Source organism: Ahaetulla prasina, chromosome 6 (assembly GCF_028640845.1).
Source record: "Ahaetulla prasina isolate Xishuangbanna chromosome 6, ASM2864084v1, whole genome shotgun sequence".
In the NCBI taxonomy this organism is placed as follows: domain Eukaryota; kingdom Metazoa; phylum Chordata; class Lepidosauria; order Squamata; family Colubridae; genus Ahaetulla; species Ahaetulla prasina.
Genome location: NC_080544.1, coordinates 76283480 through 76308681, shown reverse-complemented (window position 1 = coordinate 76308681; position 25202 = coordinate 76283480). Strand labels below are relative to the sequence as shown.

Below are 25202 nucleotides of genomic sequence, written 5' to 3'. Positions count from 1 at the left end.
TGTGTGTAACTGCTGGGTTCTTGAAAGTAATTCATGATTATGGACAGAATTGGAAATAAGTTGATCTGAAATGGAACTTTGGTAACTGTTTAGACTCTTAAATTGCTGACTAAGTCTATTCATTCTGTGTGGACTAACCATCAATAAATACGATATTAAATATTTGAACTCTTTCTGAACATATACCGTATTTTTCGTAGTATAAGACGTACCGGAATATAAGATGCACCTTAGTTTTGGGAGAGGAAAATAAGACAAAAGCTGATTGGCAGTTGGATTGACCTCCCAGAACACCCCCAATCAACTGTTCCCAGAGGTGAATTTTAGCAACAGGTTCCTTGGTTGTGAGCTCTGTGCCTTGCTTTTTGTTGTTGTTGTTGTTTTGTGCCTCTGAAGCTCTGTTTGGGAGCTTCTTTTCTGAAGTTTCTGATGCTTTTTTCAGCCTCTGAAACCTCAGTTTGAGAAGCTGGGCTACATTCGGAGTATAAGACCCACCTAGATTTTCACCTCCTTTTTTGGGAGGGGAAAGGTTATGCTCTGAAAAATATGGTATATAAGCGGTTTCATGTTTATACAGTGAATTGTTGCAGTGTCCTCCACAAGTATTGGTTTCAATATGGGCAAATAAGTGCTAGATGGAAAGAAGATCAAAAAATTGGTATAATGCAAAGGGAGGAAAATTTAATAAAGCAAATTAGAAATCAGACCCAGGAGCATATAAAGAGATTGTATAATGTGTTGCTTGAAATAGATTCGGAAAAGGATTTGGTAAAGGATTGTATGATAAAATGGGCACAGAATATTCAGGAACCAATAATGTTGGAAACATGGGAGAAAATCTGGGTTAGAAATGTTAAGTTTACACAAGCACAGAATTTAAGGGAAAATTTTTATAAGATGTTTTATAGATGGCATTTAGATCCCAAAAAATTATCATGTATGTATCCTAATATCCAAGCGAAATGTTGGAGGTGTGATTGTGATGATGCTACATATTTTCATATTTGGTGGACTTGCAAGAAAATTAAGGTCTTTTGGATAAGAATTTGGTGGATTATTCAAAATGTACTGAAGAAGAAGATAAAGTTCCTGCCACAATTTTTCCTTTTGGGAATTATAACGGATTGTACAGGGATTGAGACTAAATTGATTCTGAACTTAATAACAGCAGCAAGACTGTTGATTGGACAATACTGGAAGAAAGAAGAGATACCTACAATAGAAGAATGGATATTGAAAGTTATTAATTTGGCTGAGATGGCTAAAATCTCAGCGTTTTAAAAGACAATACGCAGGAAAGATATTTAATTGAATGGAAAAATGGATTGATTATCTACAAAACAGATATCAGATTAAGAAATATCAGATTGCCTTTGAATAATTAGAAAGTTATTTTATGTAATGGGGAGGGGGTTGGGAGACGAAAAGCTTTGGATGTGGTTATTTGGATTGGAAGGGAAAATTTTATTCTATGTTTGGTTTATGTATAACTTTACCTTGTGATTGACCCGGGAAGCCGGGGGGTGGGGGAGGGAGGGGGGTGTTTTGTTTTGTTTTTGGGAGGAGGGGAAAAAGGGGGAAAAATGTTTTTGTTTTTTTAAAAACTCTTTCAATAAAAAAAAAAAAGTATTTTCTAGGTAGTACAATTCTAAAACAGACATAGCCATATACATAACCTATAGCTTGATTCTTTCTGATCTTTGGCTTAATAATATATTTGTTAATGTATTTGTTGTTCCATGCTGTAATGTCAACTGTTTTATATAATTTCTTTCTGAAATACATTATCAGTTTGAATCTGATTAGTAACTTATCCATCCATCAGGAGTATAGGAGTATTTAAGAAAGAACAGTAAACCAGTGTTTGCTATTACTTCCTTGATTCTGATCCTCCATCCATTTCTTCTATTGGCATAGTCATAAGAGAATAACACTTATATTTTCTCCCATTTTCAACTAATTACAGATTAACATACTGTCTGAAAAAATAAATTGCGTTTAGCTTTATGTAACTAGATTAAGGTTACAAAACTGATTTGAAATTTTCATTCTTAGACACATATTAGACACTATTTTCTCCCAATTTAGTTATAAATAAAATATGTTTGAGTAAAAAAAAGGAACAAATATTTTTGATATCCTGTGGCTATGCTAGCAAATAGCACATTAGCAAATGATATTATATTTTGCATTGTATAGTTTGTTAACATTAAAAGCAATTGATTCTTTGATCACTATTATCACTGATGTTTGTATATTAATGGAATATGTTTGGAATATGTTGTATTTTTCTTTTGACATTTAAATATATGCAAATAATGTGTGTTCGTATGTGCGTGCATGCATTTGACATTAGTTCTGATCATCATCATGTGTTTTGTTTATTTGAATTTATTCTGGTGTTTGAATTTGCTCATTGTGATTTAGTGTACTAGAAGCAACTACTATGGCTTCTTCAGAAAACCATGGTGAAAATAGTTTTGATTTTCCTTAAGCCATTTTACACAAAAGTAGATATCAAGACTGAATTCTGACTTCAGTCTTTCTTTATCCATAATTCATGTATCTTATTATAAGCAGAGGGATTTTGGTATTATCTTTGAAGTCCTATTTTTGAGGAATCCTATGCATGCTATCTCTTGCATTTGTCCATTTAAAACATTATTAGTTTTGTAAAATACATTTTACAAAATTCCTGATGAAAAATTTTAAATAAAAAGCAAGCAGCCCCAAAAATTCAGCCTAAATTAAAACAAACTTTTCCCATCTTTCTATCATACTGATTTTGCCGAAATACTCAATGTTTGAGATTTAAGAGATATCTTTTGCTTAAATACTCAATGTTTGAAATGTATAGAAAATTAGTTGAGTTGGACAAGATCAACATGCTTTTGAATTCTCTTTAAACCAGGATTGCAGCATTATGTTCCATGTCTTAAGAAAATAGACTGTGAAGTTGCTATCAACTTGGAGTGAAGAATTAGTGAGAGTGTGTGCTTGTTGACTTTAACCATTAACAGCCTGCTCCTTCTTGACTTATGTAGACATTAAATTTGTATCTAGTACCATAAAGTAATTAAAACAGCTACATTGTCTTTCCTGAATTTTAGGAAGTTATTCCAATAGCCTTTCAGTGCCAGCAGAGAGTGCTGCTTTGGGTTTCTGTATTCAGCACAGAATTTTTATTTGTCTTTATAATTTGTCTTGAAGTGTAAACCTGTTTGAATAGTAGATTTAAAAAGAATAAATATATCCTTAACAACAATTTATTCACCATTGATTTTATAGCATGGTTTGAGAGATTGCATCTCCTCTTAATGTGAATAACTGCCCCCCCTTTAAATATAACTCTTTTGTTTCTCTCTTTGTGCTATTGCTAAAATCCCTGTCAGTTCAATTGGAACTATTGTCAGTTTTAGAACAGGTTTTCAACCCTTTCAAAAGTTGATTAGATCCTCTTCTGTTTTAATGTCAGGAACCAGACATTCCTGTTTCAATTGAAATTGAACTAAGGGAAATGTACATATATTCTTTGGTTAATCTCAGTTTACAGAAAAGCTGAAGTAAAGAGATTGTGCTTGTAGAAGAAGCAAAAAAAATATTGCATCCATACATTCATTGTATCTGACTGATTGTAGTAGGAAATACATAAAAAGGCAAATTACACTTTTGAGATCATTAGATAGGGAACTAAAAATAAAACAGCTACTAATTCATTTAAGTTTTGTAATAATTGTATACAGATAGTCCTTGACTTATGGCCATAATAGAACCCAAAATTCTGTTGCTAAGCATGACAGTTCTTAAGTGAATTTTGCCCCATTTTATGACTTTTCTTGCCTCAGTTAAGTGAATCACTGCAGTTAAGTTAGTAACACAGTTTTTAAGTGAATCTGACTTCCCCATTTACTTTGCTTCTCAAATGGTCACAAAAGCTGATCCATGATCCTGGGGCATTATAGCTGTCATAAATTTGAGTCAGTTGCCAAGCATCTGAATTTTGATCATATGACCCTGGGGATGCTACAATGGTTGTAAGTTTGAAAATTGGTTATAAATCATTTTTTTCAGTGCCTTTGTAACTTTGAACAGTCATTAAATGAACAGTTATAAGTCAAGAACTACCCTATTTGGAATACGATGGATAAGTGTTACAATCACATTTTAGAGAGGCAGTTAAAATAATTAAGAGGCTAGAAAAGCTCAGTGAGAAAAGTGAAAAGATAAGGATAGAATATGTGTATAAAACCATAAATTGGATAGAGTAGGTACTGAGATTTTTTTTCTGTGTTGCAACTAGGGATCCCCACTGAAACTAAATGAGGGAGATTCATGATTAGTAAAAGAAAGTGCTTCTTTTACACAATGCATATTTAAGCTGGGATTTACTAGAATGAAATGTTATATTGGTCTTGATTTAAATAATTTTAAAAGAGCAGAAAACAAAATTTTGGAAGATCAGGGAATGACTGGATAACTTGAATATCTATTTGCAAATTCTGTAATCACAGGCAAAATCTTATAAATTACAGTTGTTAAAGAGTAACCATGGAAGAGAGTTAATCATTCTAATATACCAATTTTAAGAATGCAGGTAGTCCTCACTTATCAGTTCTAATTGGGACTGGAATATCCATCACTGTGCAAAGCAGTTGCTAGTGATGCCCAGACACATCACATAACCTCACCACTTAGTGACAGCAGTTCTGCCACTCTACTAGCAGTCGTCCCTGTTGTGCTCATTAGGGCAGGACTCCAATATTATTAGGTGAGGACCTGACACTTCTGCCCTGCTGCGCTCACCTCCACTTCAGCTACCCTATCCGTCTGTCTCCCCTACCATTTCTGCTGTTAATATCAGCTTACATTCCTTCTTTCCCGTCACCGTGCCCTCTGCTACTCCCCAACTGACCTTTGCAGCCATCTTCTTTCTGCTCTTGACAAGACTTCCCTCCCCCGCGTCCTTCATGAGTCAGCTACTGGCTGTGTGTGACCTTTCCAAGATCTCAGAGAGGTGCCACTGCAGCAGCTGCCTAACCCAGGCCCACCTGATCAGCAGTGGGAGGAAGAAGTTGGTGACGGTATTCAGCTGGAAAGAGTGAGAAAGAGTGAGAAGCCAAAAAGACAGACAGGGAAATAGGTGGGGAGGGGGTGGATTAGCAGTTTGGTCTCATAGTGATCAACCAACTGAACCAAAAAACCCACTAGTTTTCCAGCAGATGGCCTTTAGATCCCCTTTACTCACACCATTCCTCCATTGCCAAAAGAAGGGGGGGGAATGGCTCAATATTTGACCCCATTCTTCCCAGTTAAAAATATAAATTCTCCTCCAAATGAAGTTTGATTCCTAGGGTTTTCATGAAGATACTACATAATTTTCTACGTACATGGACGTTGTTTGCCATTTTGTTTCTAGGATGATTTTTCAAATTACCTGTTTAGCCAACATTTCTGCTGTTTCTTCATAATACAAGTATTAGCTAGGACTGACTTTATTAGCTTCTAAGTTCAGTTATGTTTATCCAGTCCTATCATTTTCTAAGACCAATCCCAGTTAAGGAGGTCAATGCCCATCAGAAAAGAGTCCTTGCCTATATATCCATGATGGAGAACCTATGGCACACTTGCCGGAAGTGGCACGTAGAGCCGTTGCCCATTGCTTTTTCGGGTTCTGGCTCGCTGGCCAGCTGGTCTTCACGTGTGCGGGAGTGCCGGAAGAGGCTGCTCTTCTGGTTTCCTGAGTGTGCCTGTGCACCGGCCAGCTGGTATTTGAGGGCGCCTGCATGCCAGAAGACCAGGGGCCTTCTAATCAAGACAATATAGGAATTTTGTCTGTTCTTTCTTTGGGGGGTTTCTCTTAAATGCAGTAGCATCTACCTTTTAAGTAAATTTGATCCTTAATATTTTTAAAGGAAATACATTTTGAAAACCTGATACCAATAAACTCTTGTCTTAACTGTACTTTTTTATGTCCATATACAGATGACCATGGATGAAAAATATGTTAACAGCATTTGGGATCTATTGAAAAATGCAATTCAAGAAATTCAGCGTAAGAACAACAGTGGTCTCAGCTTTGAAGAACTGTATAGAAATGCATATACTATGGTATTACATAAACATGGAGAAAAATTATACACTGGATTACGAGAAGTGGTTACAGAGCATCTTATAAATAAGGTAACTGAATGCAATAATGTACTGAAAATATAGAAAGTGATACCTACTTAGAACATTTGGTTGTCTTTAGAACAGAGACAGGTATACTTTGGCTTTGGTACATTTCTTTCCTGCCTGGGGAATGCAGAACATGACTGATGACAGTGTAATGTTGGTGGATTAAGGAACTCAAATTTTGGGATTTGGCTTTATGTTGATTTTTTATTTTGCTTTGGAGAAAATTGAAAAGATAAAATTGACTCCTTAAAATGCAAGAAAAGGGCCCAGTTTATGAGATTTAGGTTTTTTAAAGAGCTATGCATATTTAAATTTCTGCAAAATTTAAGTTGCCTGTTTTACCCTTTTAACTTCCTAAAATACAACAGAAAGATTGCTTTTTGGGCACAATACAATTCAGTGGGATGTTAGGGCCTTAGGATGGAATGCTGGCTTCAGCATGTTTTATATTTCCGGTGGGTTGTCTTGTTGGTGAATTACAGAATGAAAGAAGATTGATGATAGTAGTCGATGAAAGAGAAAAATAGTAGTGTGTCGATGGAGATTCTAAATCATCTAAGTTATGATCATCCCAAAAGTGCTTTTTCTAAAAGGCAACTGGACTTTTTGGGGGTTTTTTTCTTTGAAAACATTTCACTTGTTATCCAAGAAGCTTCTTCAATTCTAGCTGACCGGTGGGAGTGGAAAGATTTATATTCTTTGCATTCATCTGCTTGTTAGCTCTATGAGAGTCATTGCAGCCACTTGGGAGTTTATCTGTATCCTCTGAGTCACCTGAATCGGAGTGTAAACGGGTGTGGAACCCTTTTGGGACTGCAACCTTTTACCATCCCAAGAAAGTTCCACACCTGTTTACACTCTTATTCAGGTGACTCAGAGAATACAGATAAATTCCCAAGTGATCCCAGTGACTCTCAGAATACTAATGACCAGATCAGGGGTGGGTTCTAAATTTTTTTACTACCGGTTCTGTGGCTGTGGCTTATTTTGTGGGCGTGGCTTGATGGTCATGTGACTGGGTGAGAGTGGCTTGGCAGTCATGTAACAATAAATAATAAAAATAATAAACAAAGTATACAAAATAATAAGAGGTACCAAAAACCAACTTTCACACTTTATACCCACACAACACAACACAACGGACTCACACACAATGTAAAAGCAGCTGCACTTCACCCAAAATGTGTAAGGTTCCTGCAACAAGCAGGAACCTCACATAGCCACAAAAAGCTCAAAAACCAACTTTCACACTTTACACACACACACACAACACAACACAACACAACTGACACACACAATGTAAAAGCAGCTGCACCTTACCCAAAATGACCCCTGCAACAAGCAGGAACTTCACACAGCCACAAAAAGCTCAAAAACCAACTTTCACACTTTCACACACACAACTGACAATACAACTGACTCTCTCTCTCTCTCTCTCTCTTACACACACACACACACAAAATGCCACATACAGCTTTGTGAGATTTTGTGTGTTTGTGTAGTTAGAGTGAAACACTACAGAAACACACCAAATCTCAGAAAGCTGCACAAATATTTTATTTTATTATTTTGTTTTATTTATATTTTTTAGATCAAGGGTCTCCAACCTTAGTAACTTTAAGGTTTGTGGACTTCAGCTCCCAGAGTTCCTCAGCCAGGAAAGCTGGCTGAGGAACTCTGGAAGTTTAAGTCCACAAGCCTTAAAGTTACTAAGGTTGGAGACCCGTTTTAGATAAAAGCAGCTAAATTTAAAACTTCCTTAACTTTTAATTGCTGTCTAAAAACCCTCCTTAAAAAAAACCCAATTAACTATTTTTTAATAGTTTACTTACCCAATTGAGGCAGGTAGATTGAGTTGCTCACCGAGGAGATGGATTGCAGGCAGGCAGATTCAGTTGCTAGCTGATGCAACTGATTGCAGAAACCATGGTTTTGCGAGCCCAAAAGGAGCAGTAATTAGGTAAGTGAGGAATGGGGATTGGGTGGGCATGGGTGGGGTCTGTTGTAAGAGGTTGTAAAAAAATGATTTTAAAAGCCTGTGATGATAAGGAAACTCATCTAGGATCGCCAGAGGAAAAAAAGATTTTAAAAGGCTCCTCTGACGATCCCAGCTGAAGTTGCCTGATGCAGTCCAGAACCTCTTAAAAGGATTTTTTCTACAAGCTCTTTGGCTGAAGAGCTTGTAGAAAACATGTTTTTAAAGGATCTGGTAATCAGGCAATTCAGCTGGGATAGCCAGAGGAGCCTTTTTAAAACCTTTTTTTTAAACAACTTCTTTGACCAAGGGAACCGGTTTGGGGGCGTGGCCATCTGGGCATCGTTACCAGTTCTGTGAACCTGGCCAAATTTTTGCCAATAGTTCTTAAGAATTGGTCCGAACCGGTAGCAACCCACCACTGGACCAGATGACTGCAAAGAATATAAATCCTTCCAAACAGTAATGAAAAGTTACCAATCCTTTTCAAATGATTGGCACATGATATTCTTACAAAGTAATCACATCTCAGAGAATTTTGAAATTTCTCTTCATCTGTTCATATTCAGAGGGACAGTAATAGGAGAAAGGAAGTGGCTGATGGAGCAGTAGTTCTATAGTAGTTTCAAACTGCATTCATTTGTCTATTTGTCAGGAAAGCAGAGTCCTTCAGATGATTACCATTTTCCTGTTTCAGATAATAAAGGGGATGCTATTATTTTCTTTCTCTATGCAACTACTTAATGAATTCAGTGTAGGAAAAATATTCCCTATATTTTGCGCCTTAAATCCCCCTTCCCAAAAATCAGGATTTGACCTTATCCATTCTAGATAATGCAGGGTATAAATGCCCATTTCTGATCAATATTAAACAATTTATTTAATTAAATATTTTGTTGCAGGTGCGAGAAGATGTATTAAACTCATTAAATAACAATTTTCTTCAAACATTAAACCAAGCATGGAATGATCACCAGACAGCAATGGTGATGATTAGGGATATTCTGATGTATATGGTAAGTAAAATCTGAAATTCTTGTTACAAAATGGACAATTAAAATCAAAAAACTTCTACTGCTTACTGTTGGAAAAATTGATTTAAACTGACATAATTAACTGATAACACAGAGGAAAAAACTTTTGTTTCTATATTTTATCTGGTTTTAAAAATACATTATTTGACACATGCTTTTATATTCTTCCTCATTATTACATATTGTTTGTTTTCTGAATTTATATCTCATTTTGTGTATGCCAACCAGGTGGATTTGATTTAAATCAATTTGATCTAAAACACCATTTAAATCATGATTTAAATCACTGTAAAAAGGCTTGATTTAAATCAACTCTATTTAAATCATAATTTTTACAGAGTAACTGTCATCTCTGTCCCGCAGAAGCTCCTCCTCTGACCCGCTATTGACTTAGCAACAGTTCCAATATTGCAGTATATACAGCCTCATACTATCTAACTAAGCTCCATTTCATGCTGAATAAACTAAATTATTAATATATCTTAAATAGAAAACTATCTTTAGATAGATTTTTACTCCAAAATCATTTTATTAAAATAAATTTGATAAAAATCAAAAAAATCCAATTTAAATTTTAAAATTTTATTTTTTAATTTTTTTAAAAAAATGATTTTTATCCACCCTGATGCCAACCCTAAAGACAGCATATAACAATGAAAAATTATATCTGTTCAGTTTTAATCATCCTAGGTTATTTCTTGTCCCTCTTTTTTGTTTTCATTTAAAGAATACTGCTTTAAGGATTGCAAAAACTGAGTTTTGCTAAGCCTGTTTTATATATTTAATGTTAAGTTTTTATTATTCCTAGCCTGGAAGGTTTGAATATATTGGAGAAAATTTCCATATTTGTATTGCATTAGTAGTTCCACATATAGTAAAATACAAAGAAGTAATTCTTTTTCCTTTATTGAGGTTGGGATTACAACTAATAAGGCTTGGCAGAAATGCAGATTTGATAACTAAATAGTGATTTGGAGTACATGAGAACAGCCACGCTGCACTTGTTAATATTTTTAAAGAAGCTACATCTTGTTCTGATTCTAAGAAAAAAATGCCTTTGACCTAAGAATGTTCTGCTAGATAATTATCTTTATCTTTATCATGCATATTCTAGAGGCTTTATGACACTTTTTCAAATTTAGATCATTGCACAATTCTAATAGCTAACATTGTTACCATCCTATATAAGCTTGGAATAAATAAATAAATTTGTCATTTACCTGATTAATAGGCAAACATGCACCATCCAGTTTAATTGTTCATGGCTTTGAAACTGTAAAACACTAATTTATTTAAACTATTTTACCATTTTTATGTTCTGATTAGGATATTGTGTGAATATAAGTAGGTTGTGGCATTATTTTATAGTCATATTTTGTACATAGTTCCTTTTGTTTACTACATAAAGTACTTAAAAGGATGTTATCCTTCCTCTAAAGGACTCAAATGGTCATCTTGAAATATTCCATGTAGTCACTCTTTTTGCAGTTGTAATTGTAGCATCTGAAACAATTTCACACTTTTTTTTGCTTTTTAATCAGATATTGTAGTTTCATACATGTGAAGACACATGTATATTCTATTCTATTTGAAACAATTAAAATTATATAAAATTTGAAATGGTGTGCGCGCGCACACATTTGTTAACATAATTTGTTATATGTTAAATTCATATGCATTGTAAACAATGGATTGGAGCCCAGTTGAATCTAGATTATATATTTTGTTATCAGTGAACTCATTCCTAATTTAAGTCCCTTTTATTTCAATAGATCTATTCCAAGTATGACTAGGTTTGAATCCAACCCAATAATGATTAATTCAATATACATTTTTTAATAAATGTAATAGTAATTTTGATAATATTGAATGCAATAATTTGGTAAGAAACTGAATAAAAGCATATTTTAGAGATGCTGATCTCTAAAGATGCTTATCTACTATAGATAATATATAGATGCTTTGCATTTGTATTTGTACTTTGATTTTAGGACCGTGTGTATGTACAACAAAACAATGTGGAAAATGTCTACAATTTGGGATTAATAATTTTTCGAGATCAAGTTGTACGGTACGGGTGCATTAGAGATCATCTCCGACAGACTTTGTTAGACATGATTGCAAGGGAACGGAAAGGAGAAGTGGTAGATAGGTATGTCTCCACAAATAAATTACATTTGACATCATTTTGGATAAATCTATGGGTTTGGGGCTTTTTTGCTTTACTTCTCAATCACTTTTTTGCTATTAGGTTTTATTGTGTGTGGGGTTTTTTTTTTGTTCAATCTCATATTTCATTTTACATTTTTCAACTCTGGAATTTTAGTTGTTTTGGCTTATTATGAGGGAGATCAACCTAGTATCTACATAGTTCACAGTGCCTACAGCAACTGAGTTGAGGTGCTTCGTAATTCATAGCTGAATATATAATCACAACTCTACCTTATCTTATATGGCTATCAAACTAGTGGAATTCTGGACAGCAAAAGAATAAAATAATGACCAATCTGTTGAAAAGAAACAACAACTTGAGGCCTCTTTTCAAACAATTCACATGTATACACCTAATTGTTCCATTAAATTAATGCCCAGTTACAAAAAGCCAACAAGTCAGGGCTGTTGGTATCCCTGAAAGGAGGCTATTCCATAAGGCATTTACCATGAAAGAGAGGAGGGCATGTTTCCAAGGTACCAGGTGACAGTGCTTCATTGAGTGAACTCAGAGTTTGCCCACTCTGCTGGATCTGGTGGGATGTGCAGAAACCTTTGGGAATAGCAGTGTTCCATGGAAATTGGCCTAATGTCATATAGGGCTTTAAAGATGAAGACAGGTGCCTTGAATTGTACGCAAAAACTTCTTGTCAATTTATTATTCAGGAATAAAATGAAGTTATTTCCAAAACACACACCAATAGATGTTGGGGTAAACAATTTTCTAAAAACCGACACTTGATTTCTTTTTTCCTTTTTTCTTTCTTTCTTTTTTGGCTTTGGTAATGATTATACCTTGGGTGATAATAAAAAAGACCTTTCTCAGTACTGTTCTAGCTATTTCGTTTATTGAGAGCTGTGGTACATACAGCATTTACTTTTGTGTGAAACATAGAATAGATATGGAAATATTACAGTAAACACTTATTGAATAGTTAGCAAATATTAATTTCACTAAAATTAACCTAATCTGCAAATTCTACTGTTTTGACAGAGGAGCAATCAGAAATGCTTGCCAGATGTTAATGATTCTAGGCCTTGAAGGAAGATCAGTCTATGAAGAAGACTTTGAAGCTCCATTTCTGGAGATGTCAGCAGAATTCTTTCAGGTACAATGCTGGTTTTCAGTATTTACAAATGGGAATAAGAACACCAACCCCAAATTTACAAATTCCAGTTATTTAATTCCAGATTAATAAATGCCAGTCTGAAGAATTGTTATTGGCCCCTAACGAAGACTGGTACTTGCTTCAGATTTTCCCTTTGCTCTGAACATGAGCCTGTGCTCATTCAGCATTGGCCTTAGATGATATTGGATATTGGTGGATATTAATGCATGGCAGATACAAGAGTTAACACAGTAGGGTGATGATTTAATCACTTAAGCAATTACTGCTAAGAGCAACTGAGTGGGTTTTGGTTTACTTTCTGTAGTGTTTCATGTAGTGTTTTATTTCTCTTTATTTTATTACAGATGGAAAGTCAGAAATTTTTAGCAGAAAATAGTGCTTCAGTTTATATAAAGAAAGTAGAAGCTAGAATTAATGAAGAAATAGAACGTGTGATGCACTGTCTTGATAAATCAACTGAAGAGCCAATTGTCAAAGTTGTTGAGAGGGAGCTTATTTCCAAGCATATGAAGACCATAGTGGAAATGGAAAATTCTGGTCTAGTTCACATGTTGAAAAATGGAAAAACAGAAGGTAAGTCTGTGTAGTGCTATCTGCAACAATAGTGAAGCCCCATGTGGGTGAATGCTAATTGAGACATTCCAGGTGATTTCAGAACGATAACAAAAAAGAAGCAAAGTAAGCTGATTTCAGATGGAGAGGGCTATGATCAAGAAAACCTGCTTTTGGAAAATTGGAGAATTTAATGAAACATCAGAAATATCATGTTTGGATTATTTGCTGTGTAATGTTACAAATATATTAGTAGTAGATAATATAAAATGTATATATATATTTACTGCAGATCTTGCGTGTATGTACAAATTATTTAGTCGTGTCCCAAATGGTTTAAAGACAATGTGCGAATGTATGAGTACCTATTTGAGGGAACAAGGTAAAGCACTTGTATCTGAAGAAGGTGAAGGAAAGAACCCAGTGGACTATATTCAGGTAATCAAAGCCTTTAAATACTCATTTTTTCTTATGATGGAAATGTTTCCTTTAGCAGAAATGTACTTACATAATTCAAGTACTGCTTTAGCAATGTTTCATAGTAGAGATAAGCAAAGAGAAATTATTGAGAATAATTTTTCCTAAAATTTAAATATGTTTTAATTTTTTAATTTTAATTCATTTTATTGGCTTCTCAAATTAGCCCATTTTTTTCATATGATAAACTAGATTTTTCATGACTGTAAACAGACATTTCTCAGAAAAATTATTTCCTCTCAAATCCTAGGAAGCTTATAATTTTAATCTGAAGGAGGCATTTTGAATAAACTTTCAATTTACAAGAGCATTTTAAAAAAGTATTCACAAAGCAAAATACCAATGGAGATTCTCAATCATCCAGGTCATGATTGTCCCAAAGGAGACAATCAAAAGGCTCTTCAAAAGTCCACTTTCTTGATTTTTTTCTTTGAAAACATTTTGCTTCTCATACAAGAAATTTCTTCAGTTCTAACTGACTGGTGGGGAATGGAAGGTTTATATTCTTTGCAGACATCTGCTTGTTAGCTCTGAGAATCATTGGGGCCACTTGGGGTTTCTCTGTATCCTCTGAGTCACCTGAATCTGAGTATAAATGGATGTGGAATGTCTTGGGACTGCTGAAAGGACTGTGTTGTAAACAGGAGATAGGTGGTGTTGTATCCCTCTCCCTCTATTGAGGAAGGGCTGTTCAATTTTGACATAAGATGTCAAAATTATCTAGAGTACCCTCAGAGTGCTATCAACCAGATGTCTACAAAGAATATAAATGCTTCCATTCTCCACCAGTCAGTTAGAACTGAAGAAGCTTCTTGGATGAAAAGTGAAATGTTTTCAAAGAAAAAGAAACAAAGTCCAATTTTTGGAAAAGCATCTTTGAGACAAAGAAAAATAAAAATATTTTCACTTTCAGTAAAGTAAACAGTATAGTGAGACATCTCCTGCATAGATCATGCCATCTGGCATCCAGACCAGCATATCTGAAACCGAGAAAATAATTCTGTTAAAGTGCAAGTTTTCCTCCTCTAGGCAGCTTCTTACTATGGTTCATGCTAGGTGCACAAAAATCTCTACATATCTCCCATTTTCCTTCCTCTGAAACCTTTCTCTAAACTAGTTTGTCTCTAGTCTAGAAAGTCTCACTCTGAAGAACATAATTGACCAGATTCTCTAAACTGATAGTAAATGAGGATACTGCATTTATTATACAGTACTTGGGTCCACAAGTAAATCTCTGTTTGTCCAGGAGTAGTTAGAAGTATGTGGGATGTAACTGCTTTCCCAGTCTGAATTTCTGGCTAATTTGTCAAGTGGTTTAAGGCACTGTCTGTTTCAGTGAAATGCTTTTTTACTTGAGAAACAAACAAAGCAGGGGTGAAATGCTACCGGATTGGACCGGATCGGACGAGTAGGTAGTGGAGATTGGTTCTGGTTTGCCGATCCGGTAGCAATTGCTGGCTGGCCACGCCCCCGAACCAACCCACAGCTCGTAGTCCAGCCTTCGCCACCTGCTCGCCCTTAGGTCAGGGGCCGGGGCCCCTTCCCCGAGGCCCCGGAGCCGCCACCGGCCCCAACCAGGTCAGGGAATGCACCATTCCCCAACTCCAGCCTTTCCCCGGAGCTGCCACCCGCTCTTCCTTCGCCCACTTGCTGCCCGCTTGCCGCCTGTTCGCCCTTCGCCTTTGGTCAGGGCCCAGGGATACTCATTCCCCTGAGACCCAGAGCCACCCCCTGCTCGCCGCCTGCCTCAACCGGGTCAGGGAATGCACCATTCCCCGACACCAGCCTTGTCCCGGAGCTGCCGCCCGCTCTTCCTTCACCACGCAGCATATACTTAGTTTCTTCCAGCGGCTGGCTGCCAGGAAAGGCAAGCGTCCAAAAGTTACTGGAGTCGCTCTCCTTGAATATGCCGCCGCCATTGCTGCTTGTTCCATGCACCGGCTACGCAAGCGCACACCTTTATTTCATTTATTTATCAGCGGCAGGTTGGGTGTGCGCTGGCGCAGCTGGCACATAGAACAAGGCGGCATATTCAAGGAGAGCAACTCCGATAACTTTTGGACACTTGCCTTTCCTGGCAGTCAGCCGCTAGAGGAAAGTAAGTATATGCCGCGTGGTGAAGGAAGAGCGGGCGGTGGCTCCAGGACAAGGCTGGTGTCAGGGAATGGTGCATTCCCCGACTCGGTTGAGGAGGCGGCAAGCAGGGGGCGACTCTGGGGCCTCAGGGAATGGGGCGTCCCTGGGCCCCAGCCCCTGACCAAAGGCGAAGGGCGAGCAGGTGGCGAGCGGGCGGTGAGTGGGCGGCAGCTCCGGAGAAAGGCCGGAGTGGGGAATGGTGCATTCCCCGACCTGGTTGAGGCAGGTGGTGGCTCTGGGGTCTCCGGGAATGGCACATCCCTGGGCCCCGGCTCCCGACCCTAGGTGAAAGGAGAACAGGTGGCGAGTGGGTGGCAAGCGGGCAGAGAGGCTACAGCTGCAGGCATCTCGCAAAAAGGGAAAAGGCAAAATGGAAATTATTTTTTTTTCCCTACTGGGTTCTGTGGTGTGGCTTGGTGGGGGGCGGGTTGTGACTGAGTGGACATGGCTGTGAGTGACATTGAGTTGGTCACACCCACTCAGTCACAGGACACACCCACCCACCAAGCCACACCCACAGAACAGGTAGCAAAAAATTTTAGATTTCACCCCTGAAACAAAGCTTTTCTAGAGACCTCTTTTCACAGGAAGAGAAGCAGGTTACTGCACCTTCCAGTATTGTAGGAAGCATGATGGCTGCTTTTTGGGTAAATTCTAAATCAAAATTAAATATGATTCATCTTCTCCAGAAGATATAATTTTGGGGATTTAATTTTAAGTATATTATGGAATGAAGAACAAGAAAAACACTAAAACAAAAAGCAGCCTTAATCAGTAACCATACCTTAATACTAGTAACAGGAGCCCAGCAATAAAGCATATATCATCCAGAAGAATAGTATAACATCAGAACCTCCTGATATTCAATTTTACTTTTATGATTTCCACAGTTTGAATTATTAGGGATTTTTTTTTCTTCCTAAGAAAGCATTTCTTGAATTTTTTTTTAGCTTGTTGGAGACAATTGTTCCAACTTCAGAAACATGCCAAACAATGCAGGATCTTCTAAACAAGATCTTGCATCATTTTCTGCAAATGTCAGTCACATAATTTACCTCTACATGTTAAATTAATAATAGTTTTATTGGAGTGAAGGGATTCCCATTTCCAAGAACTCAGCTTGAATAATTGTGATTGTAAAAATGGTGTGGAGTAGAGTGCATTGGAGACTCAATTCATGAGAATGAACCCCAAGTCATTATCCCCAGAAGAGTCTGTGAAGAACATACTGTAAATTGTCTTAAGAGATACTCATCAAGCCTTAGTTTGTTTTATTATGATACTGCAAGAGCAACATGTCTATGAGAATATAAAATGTGACAGGATAACAGGCAGGGAAATTTCAGCATCCAAGTTAAAGAATTTTTGGCAACAATAAAAGTTATCAGTCCTATAAGTTCTAAAATAATAGTGACTATGATTTTCATTTAGAATGTAGTAGAAATCTTAAAAAATAATATGCTTTGTTATTCTAAGGGCTTACTGGATTTGAAGAGTAGGTTTGACCGCTTCCTTCAAGAATCTTTTAATAATGACAGGCTCTTCAAACAAACAATTGCGGGTGATTTTGAATATTTCCTTAACCTCAACTCTAGATCTCCAGAGTATCTCTCATTATTTATTGATGATAAGCTAAAAAAAGGAGTCAAGGGAGTAAGTATACTTTCTATTACAACTATGCAGTTTTTCTGACAAAACAGCTACAAAGATATGTATTTCTATATGCTAATTTATTTCCATAATGCAATAATAAATATTACAAATTAATGTGAATATTTAAAAAATTAAATATGTGGATTTTTTTTTAAAAATAGACTGAATAAGTTCCTTGTAGGACTAAACATCTGCAAAATACTGTATGCATGTGTACATACTTAAACCATATTGAAATAGATATATTCATTTGTTAGAATTAAGTATGTATATAGAAAATTACTAATAAATTAACAATATGTTCATATAAAAACCATATATAGATATTAAACTAGACATGGAGAGGTCAATTATGAGGTCTTAGTCAATTGTGGGAGAGTCAGGATTTGAAGACTGATGTAAATCATTTGCCTTTCAGTTACTCCATCCTCATATCTTTCTCTTTGCTATCACATCTTGAAGGAATTACATTATTTAGATCCCTTTCAATTAGTTTTCACATCTGTAAGACTTTAAGAAAGCAGCACTGGTCATGCTTTTTCCATGGGTGGGAGGCATGGTGATTCTCCTTCTTCCTCCAGGGCTGGTTCAGGATTATTATTGATTTGGAGTTGGAAGGGCGGGGCAGAGATCTACCATTGCTTCACAGAATATGTCAGGGTTTGGTTCTCCCTGCTCCAAGTTAACAATTATGTTCATGGCACAGAGCTACATATCATCAATATGCTGATGATCCTCTGTTGCGCAGCTCAGATCCAGACCCTCCAATGCTGATGAGGTTCTGGGATATGTAGGGATTTAGATAAAGAAAAAAAGGCTCCAATTCATCTCTTGTAAGAACAAGTGGTTATGGATTCCCGAGGGTATGGAGATTTTTTTATCTTTGGTCTTTGATGGAGTAGTACTGCTGCAAACAGATCCAGTGCACAATTTCATGGCTCCTATTTGAAGAGCAGGTGGCAGCTGTGACCTTTTCTACAGCTTTGCCATATTCACCAGTTATATCCACTTCTGAATTGGGAGGCCCTGCTTACAGTCACTTCTGCCTTACATCATAATTGGATGGATACAATGCAGTCTACATGAAGCTGCCCTTGGTGACTATTTAGAAGCTCCAGCTGGTCTCTCACTTACATGCACTTCTAATTGTGAGCTGCACTAATAACCATTTGATTCTAGGTACAATTCAAGCTGCTGGTTCTTACCTATAAAGCCTTTCATGGAAACAAAACGAGACTACTTATGGCATCAAAGTTGTTTAAGCTGTTCCTTTTAAAGATTCAAAACTAAAACATTAAGTAACTTTATTTTATTAAAATGAACCTTGTAAATCTTGCAGTCATATGCAGTATTTATATGTGTTGATTTTTGTTTTGTTCATAAATAGAATGGATCAGTTAATTTATTTATTTTATTTATTTATTTATCATATTTATATATGATCAATCTATTTCTGGTTTTTCAATCCCAGCCTAAATAAAAAACAAGATAATTTAGTTTTGAGAAATATTTTCTATACAAATTATAGTTTTGATTATTCTAATAATTAATATATTGCCTATTGTTTTTATCTTTATAGCTAACTGAGCAAGAGGTGGAGACTATATTGGACAAGGCAATGGTTTTGTTTAGATTTATGCAAGAAAAAGATGTATTTGAACGATATTATAAGCAGCACTTAGCAAGGAGGCTTCTGACAAACAAGAGTGTTTCAGATGACTCAGAGAAAAATATGATATCTAAGCTAAAGGTAAGAGCAGTATAACAATTTCTCAGTGACTTTTCCACTTAGCTTTAATTTTATGATAATATCTATTCAGTGGGATAAATTGAAGTGTAATTAGTTGATTCAATTAATCAATGTAAATGTTATGCAATGTTAAGCAAGCTATATTTAGTTCAAACATTTTGCTTTTGTCAGCAAAGAATTATTAAGCTATTATGGTGGAATGGCTAAGATGTTACACTAAGACTGAGGATCCAAGTTCAAATGCATTTTCAGCCATGAAATCTCAACACATTGTACTAGTCACACTCAGTTCAGCTAACCTCATAAAGCTATTGTGGGTTGTCTATACATAAGCCCATGTGCACTCCAGTAAAAATGCAGAATATAAATCAAATATCAATACTACATTAAAAATCCGATAAAATTAAGATATTTGCTTCCTATTAACGTTGACTATGCATTTACACTGGAAAGATGGGAAATGTTGCAAGAGTTGTCATTGTAGGGAGTCCTAGTGGATAGGGAAGTATTTTTTCTTCAGGCTGCAAGTAACCCCCATATCCATAGACCATGCTTTTTCCTCTTTGCTCGGAAGAAGCATTTTGATTCTTTAGACCAGGGGTCAGCAACCCACGGCTCTGGGGCCTCATGTGGCTCTTTCATTCCTCTATGCGGCTCCCTGTTGCTGGTCAGCCGCACAATTGATAGGGCTTTTGGTTAGGACAGGTAGAGGAAAAAGGATGCCATGCTAGGAGGAGACTCTATGGTGGGGGAACCAGGCTTCTGGTCAGCAGAGGAAAAAGGACGCCTTGCTAGGAGGAGACTATGATGGGGAACCGGACTTCCGGTTGGCTCCAGGATCGAAAAGGGACTTCCGGGTTTTTTTTTTAATTTGCATTTATATCCCGCCCTTCTCCGAAGACTCAGGGCGGCTTACACTATGTCAGGCAATAGTCTTCATCCAATTGTATACTATATACAAAGTCAACTTATTGCCCCCCAACAATCTGGGTCCTCATTTTACCTACCTTATAAAGGATGGAAGGCTGAGTCAACCTTGGGCCTGGTGGGACTTGAACCTGCAATATTGCAAGCAGTTGCTGTTAATAACAGGCTGCATTAGCCTGATGAGCCACCAGAGGTTAGGACCTTTGTGGCTCTTTGAGTGTTTAAGGTTGTCGACCCCTGTTTTAGACTAATGCTTCCTAAAAATAATCCTCCTAAAAGGCAAAATTCCTACCCCATCCCCCAACCATAAAATTTTACATTCCTGCTTTTAGTATGCATTTGAATTAATATGTATCCGCAATGATACTTTAAGGATGATTTATGTTCCTAAAGGGCAAAGTGAATATTTACTACATTAATTTAGAGAGATTTAATGGGAATATTCCCAATCTCTATTCCATGTTAAATTTTAAAAGATTGGAATAGTAAATTCTTATTTTCAGTAAAATTTATTAGAATAATTAGATGTCTGATAATCAAGGTATAAATTAGCGTAATTGCCTGTTGATATTTACTGCTGATTAATTAGTGCCTGGAACCAAATAGAATGTGCTATTTTTTTCATAAATTTCTTAAATTTACTTAAATATTTTTATTGAAATTCTAAATAACCTAAGAGGTTTCTCTCTGTTTAAATGATGCTATAAATAATTATTTCTTTTGCAGACTGAATGTGGATGTCAGTTCACATCAAAATTGGAAGGAATGTTCAGGGACATGAGCATCTCAAACACAACAATGGATGAATTTAGGCAACATCTACAGGCCACAGGGGTAAGATGCAGATTTTTGACTTATTTCAACATTCACAGGCTTTTTGACCTGGTGATCACATTTCAAATTTTAAAAAGAGGATGTCAGAGCCTTTGTCAGGTTTGCCCTTGCTAAGGCATAGCAAATAATTTATTAGGAAAAAAATCTTAAGAAATCTTGCAAAGGAATTCCTGCAACCACTGGGTATGAAAAGTGCATCTTTTATTTAGCAAAATCAAAATGTTTATTTTAGTGCCTTTCTTTTTGTCTGAGCTATGCAATAGACTGGAGAGCCTTCTCTTTGGAGGCTGGAGTTCCAACTGTATCTTGTTTTGGGCAAGATTTAATACTAGGTCATTTTCTTCTGACTGAACGAGAAGTGTCTCTTAATAACTATATTGCAGAATATAGTTATTTCGTTGGGGGTGTTCCTTGGATCCCTGACATGCTACTCTTAGTGGGGGGCAGACACATTTCAGAGCACCAGTTTCCAAGAGTCTATATACTATTCTATATATTTGGTACTTCTCTCATAAATGCTTATCTTTCTGAACAGGTAGCCACACTTCAAAACTAGGCTCTGTGCTGTGGCCATCTATTTCATATAATCCCCCCAGTCGTGTGGTAATTCTGGGACTTAAGTCTTTTTCTGGAGCCAGATGTTGACTTATTGAACTTGCTTGCTTGCCTGCTTGCCTGCTTTCATTATTTTTACAAATAACTGAAGGCAGTGAATTCAACATTTTAAAAAATGAACTTGGCAGATACAGGAGTTTGGATTCTTTTTCTCACTCTTGTAGAACTTTGCCAAGGAATAAGTATTCTGTGGTCTTTTCACATGGACTGTATGTTTATTATTTCCCCACAAATTTTCAGTGTAAACTCCCACCCAATTTTTTCAGCTTTATAACTCATTTGAAAAAGTAAGAGTAAAAAAAGAACTGAAAACTGACAACAGTAATGTTTTGGAAAGCTGTTAATTCTACAAAAGGAAGTGATACAACTACTTGTAATAAGGTGTCAGAATTTGCTATTTACCTTTTTTTTAAAAAAGCAGATATTTAAAAACACAAACCAGACAAACCCCACCCCCCAAAAAATCCAGAAAATAAATAAGACAAAAGAAAAGTATAGAACAGGGGTATCAAACTCAAGGCCTTTTGGCCAGATCTGGCCCGCGAGGCTGCCCTAGAAACAGCAAAGGACTGGCTTCAATGCTTCTGCCAGTGCAAACAAAGCCCGCGGCCCTCGTGAGCTCTGTTTTTGTTGGCAGAGGGTTGCAGGAAGCTGTTGCAGCCAAAATGGAGCTCAGGAGCCTGTTTTCGCTTGGCAGAGTGCTCGGGCCACCACAGGCACCCCTGATATGAGTGATGTTGAGCTGGCCACGCCCCCTGGCCACACCTACCCCAATACCTCAAGGTCAAACACAACCCTGATGCGGCCCTCAATGAAATCGAGTTTGACACCCCTGGTATAGAAATTAAGAACTAAGTAAAACTAAATAAAAATGTCAGAGTAACATTAAGCTCGAACTGCAAATAAAAGAGAATAAAACTATTTAAAAATAATAATTAATAATTAATAAAAATAAGTAGTGAAATTATATCATTTAAACCATTACCCAGAATTTCTGTCTCATCTAGAAAGTTCTATCCTCATATACTAAAACATTTAGAGAAACCTAGACTACAAATGCTCAGCTTAATATGTGAAGAAAGATTTGCTGCCTAATACAATTTTTTGTTCTGTTTACTCTTTTGTTGCCTTTACTGTTACTCTTATTGACTCAAATATTCTATTGGCACATCATTAAGATACAAAGACTTTTGCCAATTATGAGTTAGATTATTCTGAAACTTCTTGAATTTGTAGTGATATATGCTGATAAAGTCAATGTTCTATTTCTCTTTCTAAGTCTTCTTTTCTAAAACCTTCAGGTATTTTTGTGAACTTTTAAGTCATTTCTATACAGGTCTATTCCTGCTATTTGTAGTCTAGCATCAATAATACCTTTAAATGTTCTGTTCTCGGGATAATTCTTGATGTCTTGTTTGCATATTCTGTCTTGTTTTGTTCAAATTTAGTCATAAACATCTGATCTAGTCTTATATTGTATTTGTAAGCAATTTCAGATAATGTTTTCAAAATTGAAGAAAGACATTTTGTTTCATTTTATATCTTGTAAAGCTTATGCCATTCTATTAAATTGGATTTAATAAAACATTTTGTTTGAGCAGGGCCTTCTAAACAATTGTGTACATTCATACCACAGAAGACAACACCAATTATTTCCTCAGAAAAGAAATGTCTTAACATTTTGATCCTAAAATAACTATTCTGGCCCTGAAAATAAAATATGAATAATATGATTCTTTAAAGATAATAAAAGTACTAAGAAGTTCCCCTTGAGAATTAAATTCTAAAATTGGAGAAAAACAAAACGAAATACCTTTTCCCTGTTGTGATGCTTGCCTAATTTCCACAGGAATGATAACTTGAAAAAGGATTTGGGTGAAAATCCTAGCTGCTGGCTAGATTCAGACAGTTATATGTCTGAATCCTTCAGACATACAGGTGAAACTCGAAAAATTAGAATATCATGCAAAAGTTCATTTATTTCAGTAATGCAACTTAAAAGGTGAAACTAATATATGAGATAGACTCATTACATGCAAAGCAAGATAGTTCAAGCCTTGATTTGTCATAATTTGTATGATTATGGCTTACAGCTCATGAAAACCCCAAATTCACAATCTCAGAAAATTAGAATATTGTGAAAAGGTTCAATATTCTAGGCTCAAAGTGTCCCACTCTAATCAGCTGATTAAGCCCTAACACCTGCAAAGGGTTCCTGAACCTTTAAATGGTCTCCCAGTCTGGTTCAGTTAGAATCACAATCATGGGAAAGACTGCTGACCTGACAGTTGTGCAGAAAACCATCTTTGACACCCTCCATAAGGAGGGAAAGCATCAAAAGGAAATTGCAAAAGAAGTTAGATGTTCCCAAAGTGCTATATCAAAGCACATTAATAGAAAGTTATGTGGAAGGGAAAAGTGTGGAATAAAAAGGTGCACAAGCAGCAGAGATGACCGCAGCCTGGAGAAGATTGTCAGGAAAAGGCCATTCAAAAGTGTTGGGGACTTTCACAAGGAGTGGACTGAGGCTGGAGTCAGTTCATCAAGAGCCACCACAAGCAGACGGATCCTGGACATGGGCTTCAAATGTTGTATTCCTCTTGTCAAGCCGCTCCTGAACAACAAACAATGTCAGAAGTGTCTTACGTGGGCTAAAGAAAAAAAGAACTGGTCTGTTGCTCAGTCCTCTTTTCTGATGAGAGCAACTTTTGCATCTCATTTGGAAACCAAGGACCCAGAGTCTGGAGGAAGAATGGAGAGGCACCCACTTTATTTATTTTATTAGATTTTTATACCGCCCTTCTCCCGAAGGACTCAGAGCGGTGTACAGCCAAATAATAAAAACCCCACAATATACACATTAAAACAAAAACTTAAAACCAAGCATATTACATAAATAGGCGAAATTTAGAACAATTTAAAACCCTAAAATTCATAAAAAACCCCAATTAAAATTTAATAAAACTTTTGAGCCAGTCCCGCTTGAATAAATAAATGCGTTTTCAGCTCACAGCGAAAGGTCCGAAGATCAGGCAATTGGGGTAAACCAGGGGGAAGTTCGTTCCAAAGAGTAGGAGCTCCAACAGAGAAGGCCCTACCCCTGGGGGCCGCCAGCTGACATTGTTTGGCGGACGGCACCCTGAGAAGACCCTCTCTGTGTGAGCGTACGGGTCGGTGGGAGGCATAAGGTAACAGCAGGCGGTCCCGTAAGTACCCGGGCCCTAAGCCATGGAGCGCTTTAAAGATGGTAACCAAAATCTTAAAGCGCATCCGAAAGACCACAGGAAGCCAGTGCAGACTGCGCAGGAGTGGTGTTACATGGGAGCAACGAGTGGCTCCCACTATTACCCACGCAGCTGCATTCTGAACTAGCTGAAGCCTCCGGGTGCACTTCAAGGGCAGCCCCTTGTAGAGAGCATTGCAATAATCCAAACGAGAAGTGACAAGAGTGAGTGACCGTGCATAAGGCATCCCGGTCAAGGAAGGGGCGCAACTGGCGGACCAAGCGTACTTGGTGAAAGGCCCTCCTGGAGACGACCGCCAAATGATCATCAAACGACAGCCGCCCATCCAGGAGGACACCCAAGTTGCGCACCCTTTCCATTGGGGCCAATAACTCGCCCCCAACAGTCAGCTGCGGTTGCAGCTGGTTGTACCGGGGTGCCGGCATCCACAGCCACTCCGTCTTGGAGGGATTGAGCTTGAGTCTGTTTCTTCCCATCCAGACCCGT

At 37.0% G+C, this 25202-nt stretch overlaps 1 protein-coding gene across 1 annotated transcript in view; it reads left to right on the top strand.

The window, feature by feature from the left end:
• The window catches only part of CUL3 (cullin 3), a 59354-nt gene that overhangs the window by 16269 nt on the left and 17883 nt on the right, over positions 1-25202 (top strand). Inside the window, exons 2-10 of the mRNA XM_058189056.1 lie at positions 5983-6180; positions 9055-9168; positions 11178-11338; positions 12392-12506; positions 12872-13100; positions 13372-13517; positions 17169-17345; positions 18925-19095; positions 20749-20856. Of these exons, the coding sequence (XP_058045039.1) occupies positions 5983-6180; positions 9055-9168; positions 11178-11338; positions 12392-12506; positions 12872-13100; positions 13372-13517; positions 17169-17345; positions 18925-19095; positions 20749-20856 (1419 nt within the window). The remainder of the gene's footprint in view (positions 1-5982; positions 6181-9054; positions 9169-11177; positions 11339-12391; positions 12507-12871; positions 13101-13371; positions 13518-17168; positions 17346-18924; positions 19096-20748; positions 20857-25202) is intronic.